At 37.6% G+C, this 16,145-nt stretch overlaps 1 protein-coding gene across 3 annotated transcripts in view; it reads left to right on the top strand.

The window, feature by feature from the left end:
• The window catches only part of SCN8A (sodium voltage-gated channel alpha subunit 8), a gene marked incomplete at its 5' end in the record, with an annotated part of 96,497 nt that overhangs the window by 52,402 nt on the left and 27,950 nt on the right, over nt 1-16,145 (top strand). For all 3 annotated transcript variants that reach the window (XM_081946149.1, XM_081946148.1, XM_081946147.1), the window contains 5 exons: nt 1,219-1,575; nt 6,116-6,580; nt 7,298-7,415; nt 9,459-9,613; nt 11,401-11,574. In XM_081946149.1, coding sequence (XP_081802275.1) covers nt 1,219-1,575; nt 6,116-6,580; nt 7,298-7,415; nt 9,459-9,613; nt 11,401-11,574 — 1,269 coding nt within the window. The remainder of the gene's footprint in view (nt 1-1,218; nt 1,576-6,115; nt 6,581-7,297; nt 7,416-9,458; nt 9,614-11,400; nt 11,575-16,145) is intronic.

The raw sequence follows: 16,145 nt of genomic DNA, 5'->3' as shown, positions 1-16,145 counted from the left end.
AATAATAGTATATAATATTATATACTATATATATATATATATATACTATATATATATATATATATATATATATATATATATATATATATATATATATATATATATATATATATATATATAATATTATAATATTATACATCCGTCCGGGCGCGCCCGGGAGCTGTGGAGGGCGGAGGCAGAAATGTTGTCGGCGCTCCCGGATGACATCATCCAGAAACGCCGACATTTCTGCCTCCGCCCTCCGCAGCTCCCGGGCGCGCACGGACGGAGGTAGCCACAGTGACACCGAGGCGATCCGGGCGGACGAAAGAGCAAGCGAGGCAGCCTGATCCTCAGTCGCTCGCCCGCCGGACTGGCTCGGCGCCATTCTGCCTACCTCCGTCCGTGCGCGCCCGGGAGCTGCGGAGGGCGGAGGCAGAAATGTGTGCCTCCAGCACACGTGGTCCCATTCCCCGCCTTCCTGATGACGTCACCAGCCTCACCAGCCATTAACCTCACAGCACGTCACTGAGTGTATCTGATCTTTCCCAAGTAGCACCTATGGGAATGATCTGAGGGCCACTATAAATATTCATGCAATTGAAACTAATAGAAAAGGAGTGTCCACGGGAGAAAATTCTATCTATTATGCAGAGAATAGGAGCAGAATAGTTAAGCAAAATGGAAAGAAACAATGTGGTGAAAAACAGATTGCCTCTTGAGTGTTATTGTTGTAATTATTAGCATTATGTATATTTCAGAAGGATACCAGTAGTTAAAAAGAACCACTTTGTTTATCAAAATGAACTGAATTAATTGACCGGAAAAATATTTTTACAGCCTGTTAAAATTGCGTTTATAGTGTTATATGGTAGTATGTAATATATAAAAGAATATTCCTGGAAGAGTAAAAATATTCCCACTCCTTAAGGCCAAATGGATCTCAAAACTGGATTAAAGAATACTCCCAAATTGCAATTATGTTTTCATGTTGGGCACAATGTACAATGATAATGATTGACTGAAAGGTTTAGTGATGAGCCTGTCCACCTGAAAATTCATAGTTATAATTCTTTATCTCTAGAGGCGTCCTAGCCAGAGTTTAATTAATGACAGTCAGTTAACCTGTCTTGAAACTGGTTCCTCTGTTTCTATAAGTATTATTTTATGGGTCTCTCCATGTGTGTCCCTCCCCACCACCCTTAATTAAGTATGCATGTTTTCTCCTTCACCTTGCAGCTGAGAGTCTTCAAACTGGCAAAATCCTGGCCAACTTTGAACATGCTGATAAAAATCATTGGTAATTCTGTGGGTGCCTTGGGGAACCTGACCTTGGTGCTGGCCATCATTGTGTTCATATTTGCTGTAGTAGGGATGCAGCTTTTTGGCAAGAACTACAAGGAATGTGTCTGCAAGATCAGCCCTGACTGTGATCTTCCACGATGGCATATGCATGACTTCTTCCACTCATTCCTTATCGTCTTCCGTGTACTATGTGGAGAATGGATTGAAACTATGTGGGACTGTATGGAAGTGGCAGGACAGGCAATGTGCCTTATTGTCTTCATGATGGTGATGGTCATTGGAAATCTGGTGGTCAGTAAATATCTATGGTTCTTTTTAAGTAGGAAGTGAATAGCTATCTTGTAGTAATCCTATTTGTTGTTCAGATAGAAGACTAGGAGTTCTATGTAATGGGACTGAGCTACTCATGTAGGTATTCATTTCTCACGAGTAGCATCATTCTGGGATATTGTGAGAAATTAAAATTACAGCTCCCATATTTAAAAAAAAAGCTAATAAAGAAGGCTTCCAAAGGGAAGACCTATCATGATACTCAAATCCTTACTGCCCATGAATGCTAAACCCAATGCTGAATCTGAACTAGCAAGAGGTTTTGGGTAATAATGGACTTAGCAATGGTGTGTGTGAGAGAGAAGGTGGGGAGGGAGGGAGATTACTTAATGAAATGGTATGGAATTGCAGGACATTAGAGCAGAAAAAAAACTTGTATTATTTATGTCAGACAGAATGCTGGTCCCATAGTATGTTTCATATTTTGATATGTTCCATAACACTGGCCCCACAGTATGATTCATATTTATAAAATATGAATGTTAGAAAGAGTTCCATCTTTTCAAACTGCATGCAACTTTTTTAATGTTCATGATTTTTTTAGCAAATGAACATTTTATTACTCTATATGTTTTATTCTTCCCCTCCAAGTTGTACAAATTTATTCCTGCATTAAATGCTTTAATTAAGCCAGCTCATTCACAAACAAGGTGAAAGCTTTTACATTCTCCAGAGTTATTTATCAGGAAAGATGACAAAAAGTATTAGGGGCTTAAGGTCTAATTTTCACATAAAAACTCATTTTATCTGGTTAATTTTCAATTACTTGTTTTATCTTTTTTCTTGAATTTGTGTTTGCCTTTTTAATTTTTTTAAAATAAAAGCTTCTTTAAGAAGAGCAGTATCTAAAATGACAAAAATGGGTGCCATCGAGAATAAACTAATAAGTTTAGATTGACTGGCTGATTAACTGATTATGTTCTATCAAGTAGGTGTTGATTCTTAGCAACCACATAAATATATTTTCTCCAGGACAATCTGTCCCCAATCTGGCTCTTCAGATCTACTTATGGTGCACTCACTGCCACTGTAATCAAGTCCATTTACCTCATTGCTGGTTGTTCTCTTTTTCTTTTCCCTTCCATCTTTCTCATCATTTTAAGGTTTCACAAGGCAGCTAAGTCTTTGTATAACATATCCAAAATGTAATTCAAGTCTGGTCATATGTACCTCAGAGAGAATTCTGGATTTATTTGTCCTATGATTCATTTGTTTATTTTATTGGCTATCCATTCTGTTATCAGGAATCTTTTCCAACAGTGAAGTTCCATAAAGTTAAAATTATTTCTACACTGCTTCTAATTTCAAATTTCTATAGGATCTTACAGTGAAAGACATTGTCTGCACAATTCTGATTTTTGTGGCTAAAGACACATCAGAGCACCTAAGTATCTTTTTTCAAAGCCTTCATTGCTATTCCACTCATGTGGCATACTTCTTGACTAATTATTCCTTTACTCTGGGTAAACAAACTTAAACAGCAGAAGCTATTTGCCATCTTAGTATCTTCACGATCAAATATAAGGCTGGTTGATGTAGCTTTTGACATTCTTTTCTTCTTTATATTTAGTCTTACTCCTATTTTTGCACACTCTATTAAAACTCCTTTCTTGGGTATAGGGTATCTAAACTGACCCAGTTTGTTGGCCAATATGTCATTCTCTAAATTTGTTGGTATAATGTGTTTAAAATCTGTATTGATTGTTCATCTGTTGTTTGCCATATTTTGTGGATGTGATATCAATTTCTGCAACCCTATGACCCAGTATGATTGAAGTACTCATCTAACTTTATCTGGTGTTAGAGGTTTTTGTAAATAGGAAATATTTTGTAAGGTATCTTGGAAGTTGAATATTTGTTCATAGCAGCATGTAGCATACTACCACAAAGTTGGGACCTTCTTCCAAACTTGGATATCATTTGGAAGACTTTCCTTATTTTTCTTTTTTCTTTTTTAAATTTAATTTTATTTATACTTTTTTTTCTTTTCTTTTTTTCTATGTCTGCTAAATACTTCCTTTGAGATCTTGTATTTTTTTTAACTTTGGCTTCTCTTCTTGTCAATTTCCCCTGCTTGTTCTGACACCCAGTTTCCTTTCTTCTGTTTCTTCATCTTTGGCAACCTGTGTTCACAATCATCTTTAACCGTGGACTTCATTCCACAGTCATCCTTATTCTGTATCAATGAGGTTCAAGATTCTGATATGATTGCTGATATTCTCCTTGAGAATTGTGGATAGAATTTCAAGATTATTCTGTGGATACTGGTTGACTTTCTTCTCCCACTTTATCTTGCCTTAGAACTTACACATGATAATTTGGTCCACAATCAGATCCTGGCCATGTTGGCTATTGCAACTGAGCTTTTCAACTTCCTTGCACCAATATAAATTTGTGTGTGTGTGATATTTGGAGATGATCATGCTTATAAGCATTATTTTGCTTGTTTGAATGATGTCATTCTCCTGCTTCATTTCTGTTTCCTAAATCTTACAATTCAATTACATTTCTTTCTTAAGATTTCCAACTTTGGTACTCCAGTCTCTTGTTTGCCTGATCTGTTGTTTTCAGATTGAATTTGATCATAAAACACATTAAACATCTTTATGCATCAGTGTTTGGAGCATCAACTTGGATAATTATCATATTAATGGGTTGTCTACGAAGTCTAAGTGATATTATTGACTGCATTGTAGCCAAGTGCATATCATTTCTGAGTATGAAATCAATGCTGTTCCTTTTAAGTTTTTTATGTACTGAACAGTAAACTATATTATTTTCTGACTGAAAGGGTCTAATTCTAGTCCACTTCAATTGACTGATGCCCACATTCCAATGTGTAGTCTATTGATTTTATTGTTCACTGTATTGAGCTTTACCACGTTCAAGCTTACATTCCCAGGTCCCATTATAAACATAATTAGTCTCCAAAAGATCCTCAACTTTTTCCTCCCTCGCATTTTGAGTGCCATCTGAACTGAAGGGCCCATGACCCAGCATTATATTGTCAACAATCCTATATTGACTATCCATATGTTTTCTTGGTAAAAATTGAGGAGTGGTTTACCCATTGCCTTCTTTCATGCAGTATGAATTTATGTCTTTGCTATTCTCACAAAATTAATCATCTGCCTCACATCCTCCTATATCACAGCTATCCAATAAAGAGTTCTGTTTGCTTTAGCTGGCAGTTACGATGCTATTCGCCATAGGTTACCCTGCTGGGGTATATATAATTTTGGAATACACACCCAATGTTTTTTACTCAATCTTCCTGGGGATACCCACCCCCCACAACCCCACTCCACCCCTTTGACGAGGCAGGTCTCTTCACTTGAGGAGATACAATTATGTCCTGTATTTCAAAATGGGGAATCAAATAAGATGCTTAATTCCCTATATTAAATATGCTAGATTTTAAAATGGTCCCAATGCTGATTTTCCAGTGTTGTTAGGAGAAACAAGGTGGATCGCCCAACTGTTCAAATGCTGAATAGAATACATTCAATGCAAACAGCATTCAATATCTATATAATCACCCTCTCTTCAATCATGATTCCAAAATTTGCTTTCTTTCCACATTGCTTCTTGAGACGCTTTTACTAGCATCATTATCTTGAATGGGTTGAAAATAGGGGGGGAAAGGAATATGTATGAATTACAGCTGTGCCATGCTTCAGATTCCAAGGAAATTTTTTTGCTATTCTAGGAAAAGAATAGGTTGTTTCAGGGAGTTGCAGACAGAGGCCATGCTTGTACCCTGCACAATAAAAAGCATCTTTTTGCCCTTGAATTCCAAATGTTTCACAACCTACTATATGTGCGTGCAAAAGGGTGGTGGTGGGGAGAGCAAATTAATTTAAAATTTGGTCACATTCAACCCATAACCAAAATTAAAGTCTTTCAAGGGTGGCAGGGCAAAAAAAAAAAAAAACCAACCAGAATAAAATATATTGTTCCAAATGTTGAGGTTTATGATGCAGTTGCTGTCTCTAATCAATAAGATTTCATGCTGCACCCAGAAAGATTCTATTAACTTCACAGGGTTTTTTTTTTATTACTGCTTTCTTGTAAGAATGAATGAATACGTAACTGAATGAGTGACTGAATGAAATACACACAGACATGCTATTTTTATAATGTGTGTGTGTAAGAATATGTACTTTAAAATGTATTGTATTATAGGAGTGCTTATGCACACATACACATACGCACGAACACACACATGCCATCTATATGTGTGACACCGAATTACAAAATGAAAAAGGGAGAGAAAAATCAATAAGCAAATTCATTCTTACTTAGCAGTTATCAGAGAATTACTATTGTTTTACTGCTGTTGTTGAAGGAGCCTACTGGCAATTTGGTTCCCAGCAAAGCTGTCTCACTTTTCCTTCTACTGCCCGATGAAAACAGTGTTTTTATGGGACAAATGCAGCAATTTGTCCAAAGAGAGCTTGTTAAGAAGCATTGCCCTGATCTGCCTTTTCTGCTCATCCAGGTGCTGAATCTGTTCTTGGCCTTGTTGCTGAGCTCTTTTAGTGCAGACAACCTTGCAGCCAGTGATGATGATGGCGAAATGAACAACTTGCAGATCTCTGTCATCCGGATCAAAAAGGGCATTGCTTGGACAAAGATTAAAGTGCATGAATTTGTGCAGGCGCACTTCAAGCAGAGGGAGGCAGATGAAGCGAAGCCACTGGACGAGCTGTATGACAAGAAGATGAACTGCATTGCTAACCATACAGGGGCAGATATCAATCGGGAGATTGATTATCAGAAGAATGGGAATGGCACCACCAGTGGCATTGGCAGCAGTGTAGAGAAGTACATCATTGATGAAGACCACATGTCATTCATCAACAACCCTCACCTCACTGTCCGTGTTCCCATTGCTGTGGGTGAGTCTGACTTTGAGAACCTCAACACAGAAGATTTCAGCAGTGACACGGAGGGCAGCAAAGAGGTATGTCCCGATGCTCAAACTGTGTTGTCATGTCATCATCTGGGGTAGCCATTTGTATTCCGGGGTGACAAATGAGGACTTGTGACTAGAGAACAAAGCTTCACAATGAAGTGGATTGACGTTTTGATCAGAGCGCTAGGTTGTTGTTGTGAAGCATAATGGGGGTTGGTGGCTATAGCATAGAGCCTTGCAATCAGCAGATGCCCATAAATTTGGTAGTTGTTAGCCATATTTGGAAAAATGCATCTTAAAATAATGAAATGCTTTGTACAGTATTAATATATCACTCATAGGAATTAAAGGAAAGACCAGCTGCAGCAAATCAAAGATAAATTTGGGAACTGCAGAAGCTGGTAGATAATTAAATTCCTATTTACATTTTTTCTTGGCTAGGCTGTTCAGGTCAGAATCAATTTCCTCAATCTGAAAACCAGGTGTTTAGAGGAAGTAAGACAAGAAAATATAATACTGTTCATACTGAGTGGCACACCTCTACAGAAAAATGAAAGTCTGTTTTATTAATTTGTCTATTACAGGTTGACCTAGGGCTTATTTTATCATCCCTATCTTGTCTCTTCCTCTCAATTTTCTCAACGCTAATCATTCTTGTTCCCTCAGTCTCTTCTTTTAAGATTTCGTTTTGAGTCTCCAGAATATCCTTGTTTTGTTTTCTGTGAAAAATCTCACCTGATGTTCTTGCTATCATTTTTATTCCAGAAGCTGGATGATACAAGTTCATCAGAGGGGAGCACCATAGATATAAAGCCGGAGGTAGAAGAGGTACCTGTGGAAGCACCAGAAGAGTACTTGGATCCTGATGCATGCTTTACTGAAGGTGATACTAAATATGGAGGATAAGTAAAAGTCCTCAGGACAATGGGAAGAATTCATCATTTTTCATTTGCTGCAAAGTCCACAACATAATATCATAATATAATATGGGGACTTTGGTGGACATTTACATGGCAGTCCATGCAACAACTGTCTTCTGCATGTGTTCCTGGGTGTAGTTTCTGCTTTAAATTTTTTGAGACAATAAAAATTTCAAGACAAACGTACCAAAACAAACAACTGAAAAAGGGAAGGTGGTGTTCTGACCCAGCCTTGGCAGAAGCAAGAAACAGACTCCTTCTCATGAAAAATCCCTCTTTATTTATCTCTTGTGAATTAATTGCATTCACCCACCAAAAAATCCAGGCAAAAGTCCTTCAAGAAGTTAACTGTAGTAACAGACCTTATCCGTTACTTGCAATAATTGCAAGGCCCTAAGCTCCCTGCCAAAAGGCTGCAAGTTAAGCTCTGGCAAGCAGTCTTTGTGGCACGAAACACAATGAACAAAATCTTCAGAAATATGAACTGTTGTCTCCTACGACAACCACTTTCTTTCTATTTATTCCCCATTCAGCGTCCATGTGTGCTTTGCTTCCCGAGTTGACTCCTTGTCCTCTGTTGTTCACCTCTCTTAACTGCTCTGCGCATACGTGCATCTGGAAATGGCCCAGATGTTCTTCTTCCTCACTCATATCCAGAGGCAGCTGCCTCTCTGGTGGCTGGGAAATGTCAGACAGCCCTGGCTCTATCTCTGTGTCCAACACAGAGCATCGATCAGAGCCTTCCCCAGACTCCAGCCCTGGCCAAAGTTCCTCCCCAACCTCCTCATCACTGTGGAAATATACAAAAAAACTTTTTAAAGGATAATAGTTATGGGCAAGGAACTTTTTCTTCACTGTGGCCTCTATATGTTGAGGATAGGGCTAAGTTTATCAAATGGTGGTGGGCAGGTACACCTTCTATGATAGACGTGGTGAAGAATGGCTTCCCAAAAAGCATGACTGAAAGATTTATTTGCTCAAGACTGAATATTGTATCATGACAATTCTGGTGAGCAAAGATAAAGGCTGGGGACATGTACCATGCTTAGAGAACCTCAAACATTGGAATTAGTGGTAATAGTTGGAGCAGAGAGACTGCACAAAATGACTGAGCTGTGAGTCCTTCTGGAATAAAGATCATGCACATTTGGCAGTGTGTTTCTCACAATCTGCTTCAGCTCTGAATGAACAGGACAAAGGTTTTGCATAGATGCATCACTCATATGGGTGATGCACAGAGACCACAACAAAGAATCAATGTTATATTTCTGTTCTTAGCCTTTCAATTTGGCTTATGTATTCCTTCTACTTTCAGTTGTTCAATAGCCTGATTAATCCCATTTGGAGGGAATGGTGAATGTAATAATGTGAATGTAATAAATCCAACCCTTATGTTTGCCTGGGCTGCATTGAATGAAAAGGAATTTTCTTGGGCCGCATATAAAATATATACTTTTATAATATAAAATCACATAATAATGTTTAAAGTTTACAATTTTGTGAGGCCACATTGCTAGCTCTCCAGGGCCGTATGTGACCCATGGGCCACAGATTGGAGACATTTGTAATAAATCAAATGGAATCTGAAATTATACTAATATTATAAATTTTCCCCAATCTCTAAAATATCATGAAGAAGGTGCAAAGATGCTATTTAACCACGTGATTGAAACTCATTATGCCTCTTACATTTATAGCAATATTTTACTATATTATTTTATCAAATCACTAACTTGTTTCCTTTTGATGACATGTTATTAGAGGTCTGAGATCTAACTATTAAACTTGCACAACTCTACAGATTTGTATATCTGTAAAATCTTTTGTAACTCAGTGTTAATTTTAATTGACAGCATTTTGAAATGAAATGAAATGAATGAATGAATGAATGAATGAATGAATGAATGAATGAATGATGGGAAAATATCTTACAGCTGGAAAATGTCTAACTCTTGGGATTGTTATCTGTAACAAAATTAATAACAAAATTAATTTTACCTTTGCAGACTGTGTGCAACGGTTCAAGTGCTGCCAAGTCAGCATAGAAGAAGGACTGGGAAAGTCTTGGTGGAACTTAAGAAAGACGTGTTTTCTCATTGTGGAACATAACTGGTTTGAAACCTTCATTATCTTCATGATCTTGCTCAGCAGTGGAGCTTTGGTGAGCGACATTTTATTTTGTTACTCAAACTGAACAGTATGTGAAATTCACGAATCAGCTGCAAATGTCTTCCCTTTTTTGCGAGAAAAATGTTAGGTAGCAGCAACCAGAGGTCTCCTAGTTGCATTGTAGGAAATTATTCCTCCCTGGCACATTCACAGTGAAAATCATCCCTTACTAAAGCTACCGCAGAAAGATTTTGTACTGATATATTTGACTGCTTTTTAGGATATTCCAGATATTCCTGCAGGACCTTACACTGAGGTTGAGGAGTCTTTTAGGGAAGGATTGACCTCTTCTCCCCTTGCAACACTATTTCATGTTCATGACAAGGCTTAAGGTGCTTAATTTTGTCTCAGGCGCATTTTGTAATAAATACTAAATGGCCATTTGTGCTTAGCTAGAGAAGCATGAGAATTATGCACTCTAAATCCCTATCTGAAAACAATACTGTATTCTTTCCTCTGCTGGTATTGGTCCCTCCTTAAAACGGCAGTATGGAAACAAAGAGAAGATCTCAGACAGGTCAAATCTGACCAATATGATAATGTTTGATTTTAGGAAGGAAATGGGGGTAGTAATTGGGCTCTAAAGATCTGAGCTTAGCTCCTTTGCCTCTTTAGGCAGGCTTTGTGTTAATACAGGTGGTCCTTGACGTATGAGCAGATTTCTGGTCATAAGCCTTTATGGCAGAGGTGGGTTGCCAATTTTTCTACTACCTGTTCAGGTGCACTCCTGTTCAGGTGCACTCCTGTTCAGGTGCGCTCGTGTATGCATGTGACACTTTGCGCGTGCGCAAAAGCACCCGGGTGGCTGGGCGGAGCCTCCCGCCACTACTACTACCGGTTCACCCAATCTGGGCCGAACCAGCAGCAACCCACCTCTGCTTTATGGTCATAAGTCAAGGCAACCACATAAAGTGGGGTTCCCAACTCTTGGGCCATAGCCCACTACAAGACTGTGGCCTATTTGCAAACAAGCTGCAGGCTGGCCCACATAAGCATGTGTGGGTGCAGCTTGACGTACACAAGCAGTGGGCCTGTGCACACACACATCTCGACTTGTAGTGTGTGCATGTACGTGCGCACCAGTCCTTCACTTGCACAAGTCAAGCTTGTAAGTCAAGGGAACCTGTAGTTAAATGCTGGGAGATCACAAATAAATATACATGTGTAAACTGAATTCATCTACAACAGCATCCTTCAGAAGAACCTACCGTATTTTTCGGAATATAAGATGCACCTTTCCCCCCCAAAAAGAGGGAGAAAATCTGGGTGCATCTTATACACTGAATACAGCATTTTTGGCCTCCCGAAATTGCCCCCTTCACAAAAATGGATGTGCAGAGGCTTTGGGAGGCCTGTAAAGTGCTCCTGGGAACCAGGGAGGGCAAAAATGAGTGAAAATGGGCCATGTTTTGCTTGTTTTTGTCCACCCAGCCCCCAGGAGCACTCTACAAGCCTCCCAAAACTATGCATGCCCTGTGTTTTGCAAAAAAACAGGCCATTTTTGCCCCCCCCCCCAGCCCCCAAGAGCACTTTCCAGGCCTCTCAAACTCTCTGCAGGCCCCGTTTTTCACAAATAATGAGTCATGCAGAGAGTTTGGGAGGCCTGCACAGAGTGCAAAAACCTTTTTAAAAAAATTACCTTTTCAAAATCTTGGTGCGTCATATACTCCAGTGTGACTTATATTCCGAAAAATACAGTAGATCAAAACAAAATACCTTTGTAGCTCTCTAATGCCAAGACTAAGATATAATAACAATTACTGTTCTTTTGTTCCTTAGGCCTTTGAGGATATTTATATAGAACAGAGAAAAACAATACGCACCGTCCTGGAATATGCTGACAAAGTCTTCACCTACATCTTTATCCTTGAAATGTTGTTGAAGTGGTGTGCCTATGGATTTGTGAAATTCTTCACAAATGCCTGGTGTTGGTTGGATTTCCTCATTGTAGCAGTAAGTATCTTTTTTTCTTTTTGCTGCTTTTTTGAAGATCGGGGATTGTTTAAATAACTAAGACCTAACATTTTTACCCTTGTTTCTTTCTAAATCTTTTCTAAGGCAAAACATTCTGTTGTTTCCATTCTTACTTGCTACAACCCAAAATGTTAATTGCTGAGGAGGTTTTCCATATTTCACTTTCAGGTCCACTCTTTCACTGAGATTCGAGTGGGGAACGAACTTGAGAAAATGCCACAGAAATAGTAAAGACAGATAGAAACAAACAGAAGTGCAAAGCAGATTTAACTTCTATTGCTCTATTAAGATGCATGATTTCTCCTTCCATCAAAAATCTCAAATAAAGAAATGAATCACTGAGTTGTACAATGGGCTGATATAGTGAGAACGCCCTAAAGCTATCTTACCTGTTAAAATAAAATAACAAAAAAAAAAAATGAATTGGAAAAATTGAAAGGCTCACATTCAAAATTTATCTTGATCTATCTTGGTCAAGAGTGAAAGACAAGTTTGTACCACTGCAAGAATATAATGTTTGCTTCTCCTTAAGAGATAGGAACTTTGGTGAAAAATGCAGTCTCTTTCAATTCCACTAGAGAAGGTTTAAGTGATTGCCTTTTCAGTTCTTCTCCCCCCGTGTCTCTTTCAGCATCTCTTGACTAATGTGGCCTTTCCTTCAAAATCTTCACCAGTCATAGGCATAAGATATGGAGGAGACAAATTATGAATAGTTACAAATATTAGATAATATTCCCAAAGCCACTTTGCAGAACTATTGTCTTTTTTGTCACAATTTACCCTTCAAAAGACTGAGATCCAAAAAGCAAACTGAACACATACTTGCCCTCATGCATGTATCTTACATTTATATACCTAATTTTTACATTCTAATTTAATATACTTTGGGTCTCAAAATACTTATTTTCTTGAAACAATGGGAATGTCCATTGACCATCTGTATTATTTATTAACGTGCTATTTTTGTGGAATAGAAGACCTGAAAGTGATGTAATAATTTTGATAGCACCCATATTTTCTGGTCCTTACTTGTATATAGCATTATTGTTAGTGTTGCTGTTTAAATGAAATTTACAAACAATGCATTCAATGTTTTTAAATTGTGGGCAGAAGCAAAATGAAGTTGACTTTGATCTTTTAAAACAAAAGTCCATCCTACTCTTAGCTAAAAAGGCATTAGCGGTCTGCATGATTAGATGTTGCATTGCTAATGGGAAATACCGTGATCACTAATATTTTTTACATTTGGGGACAATTTTCTTTTCCTGTTCTCTTCAGATTTCCACAGACATTGAGTATCTTTGTACATTTGTTTCCCCACATACATCTTCAGTATAGTTTGTTACTACTGTGCTGCCCTGTACTGTTTTATTTTTTGTTTCATTCTTTAGGAAAAAATGTGATTACTATTAGTCCAAGATCAAAATATCAAATCTATATATGAATTTATCATTTGAAAACTAACATATTATCTTGTGTAAATAATCAATATGTTTCTAATTGGTCCAGAGTTAAGTTTCAACGTTTAGAGAAATATATCCTAGATCTTTTTTTAAAACAAAAATAATGTTCAATGTCTGTTTGTGTTGAGAAAAAATCATCTCCTTAACATAACTGTCATTCCCTTAGTGTATTTTTTTTTCTCCAAGGGGATCTTTAAGCTTCAAAATTTAGATTTTTATAAGATTATCCTTTTCTTTCCTATATTGCTTATCTACAAATTCAAACCATAAATGCAATACAAGACCATTCCTAATTCCTATCCATAAGCATTGTTCTAAAATTGGATCCTCAGCACTCTTGCTAGAGAGTAAGGCTCATTGAACACAGTGGGATTTACTGTTGAGTAAACCATACATGGATTTGTTTTTTTGGACAGATGTTGATATTATATTTACCCCTAATTTTGAGTGAATAGTATTTTCAAAGTGTGATCTAACTACATTCACCTCAATACCTGTTTTTCGTTAACAGTTATTTACCCATAATTGCTAATATTCAGAGGAATTTCTATATCTTCAGAATCATCTGGAGAGGAGGCAAAAAGTCAAGATATGGTCATGACTACATGATTGAAAGCTCATCCTTTTGTACATGTGTCAATGTCTCCCACACGCAAACAAAGCACTGGGGCTTTGGTCATGTAATCATGGCCATCACCCTGGGGAAAAAAATGCCATGACCTCACTTATTAAAGTCCCTGCAACTCATAAGACATCCACATCATTTTGTTTCAGTGTGTTGGAGATGTGTGAAAAAAAATCCAGTCGCTTTAATGAATTTCAGAGAGCAACTGAGGCTGAAAGAGCTTCTTCTAAAACAGCATTGCCCAGTTATCCTCCTTCAAGAAATAGGAGAAGTTTCTTCCTGCTAAGATCTATAATTGCTGAGACAGGAAACATTCTCATTTATAGGACCCTACGGAAGAGACTATCCTAGAAAATAACATTTTTTTCATCAATTTCTTCTTTCTTGCTTAAGAGAGCAGCTCTGCTCGAAACCCTTAGCATTCATGCAGGATTGGCTAAAGACCAGTTTTCAGAGTTTGAAAGTCTGTTCCATCTGACATATTCCAGTGGAAATGATTAGTTGCATCTATTACTTTTCATTGAAATCAATGAAATTTAAAATACAATTATATTCATGTCTACTAAGAAGTAAATTGCATTGAGTTTACTGGCTCTTATTTTGGGTGTAATTATATCATATTAAAGGAATATGTCCCATAGTTACAATTGTCTATTAAGATATTTTATCTTTCAGTGCTTTTGCATGGATGGGCAAAATATTGCTGAAGTACAATTATGAATTGTCTGACATTTTAAAAATAGAATTACTTTTTAAAAAATTTGATATTTTACCGTTATCCCAACACTGATACATTTTCAAATACATTTCTGGTTTCATTTATTGTAAACTGATGTTTTTATCAGTTTACCTATTTTTTATTTATTGACTTATTCCCACTTTTCTGTTATTAGGGTTTCAAATTTTATTTTATCCACCCTCCATTTAGTTCAGGTATTCTAGTGCTCTTTGACCAACTTACAGAGTCCATCTATCATTTCCTTAACCAATACAGAACAGATAACTTATTCGGCCCGTGAAACATTGGCATTTTGAGAACAGGCAATGGAAATACTGACAAAATAATGGCTTCATGTTGGACACGGCAATTGGAAATCCACTTGAACAAGATTAGGGTGAACAACAGTGAAGCGATCTGAAGATAGACCCATGTTGCCTACCTTATAATTATTTATTTTTTCCAATGTATGTCCTGACACTATCCTACACAGACTCTCTGGGGTTCACAGAATAAAAGAAAATAGCAATAACATTGAAAACATTGTAACATAAAACCAGAAGTCAAAACAGACAAACCTAAACTTTGAAGAATATTTGGTGTCAGTCCCCAAATGCAGTCTGGAACTGAAATGCTTCTGGAGGGGGACCAAGACTGGGGCCAAACACACCTAGTGGAAGCCATTCCAGAAGGCCAACCCTTCAATGGACAAACTGTCTCTGGAGCGAATCTTCCCAAAATGGGAGACAATCAATTGTCTATGGAGATTCTCAATCATCCAGGTCATGATTGTCCCAAAGGCTTTTCTGGATTTCTTTGTTGATCAACCAAGAAAGTCCAGTTGCTTTTTGAAGAGCACCTTTCAGGTAATCAGTTGCTTCTCCCAGCCAGATCAAATACATATTATTAGACTTTCAAAGCTTCAGCATATTATTCTCCAATCTGGTTGTCAGCCCTGAAAAAAACAGTGTCCTTAATTTTAGTTCTTTGGCAGTTGCTTAAAAGTATTGTCCTCTCCTTTGGAGCATTCCAGGCAGTACTACTCTATTCTATTTAATTAACATAAATGTTAACTAAAATTAATATTTTTAAAACCGTCTGCAATAAAGCATGGCTTACTTATGGAAGGTTAAGTTTCAACATGATAGACAAGATGTTTTAGGGAGAAATAAGTGAAAATATTTCTTTTAAACGTAGTACAGTACTGAAATTTCTGTGTACCCTCATAGGTACATATGTGCCGTACATCCCATAATATGTATCAAAAGAGAGCATGAGAGACAAAGAAAGAGGAAGAATTCTAGTTTATCCATACCTACTCTTTATGTTACTGTAAAAGCTTAAGTGCTATGCAGGACACCACATCATTATTAGAGTTGGTTGCAGCCAGCCAAATGTTTAGATTGGATCTGGCATTTTGATCCACATGCTGAGTCTCTCCCAAGGACTTTGGCTAGGCAAATGTTATTTTATTATTTTCCCAAATCCACTGTAGGTTGAATGGCTCTACATTGAATGTTATGGACCAGTAATTCTGTTGCTACAGTGCAGGTTAGTAGATAGACTATATAGTCTATAATCAGAAGCAGAGGTATGTTGAGCCTGGTCATATTATTTGTACTTATTCCAGAACTTCCAGAGCAAAATGGGAGCCAATCCTGGAAGCAGCTGCCATACTGCAAATGGTAATTCATGAACTGGCTCCCAGAATGCATTCCCAGGCATTAGAACAGGAACTGGCATC

This window comes from Natrix helvetica, assembly GCF_964273705.1.
Source record: "Natrix helvetica genome assembly, chromosome: 1".
NCBI classification, from domain to species: Eukaryota; Metazoa; Chordata; class Lepidosauria; order Squamata; family Natricidae; genus Natrix; species Natrix helvetica.
The sequence above is the reverse complement of the archived record's forward strand: the minus strand, read 5'-3'. Positions and strand labels throughout refer to the sequence as shown.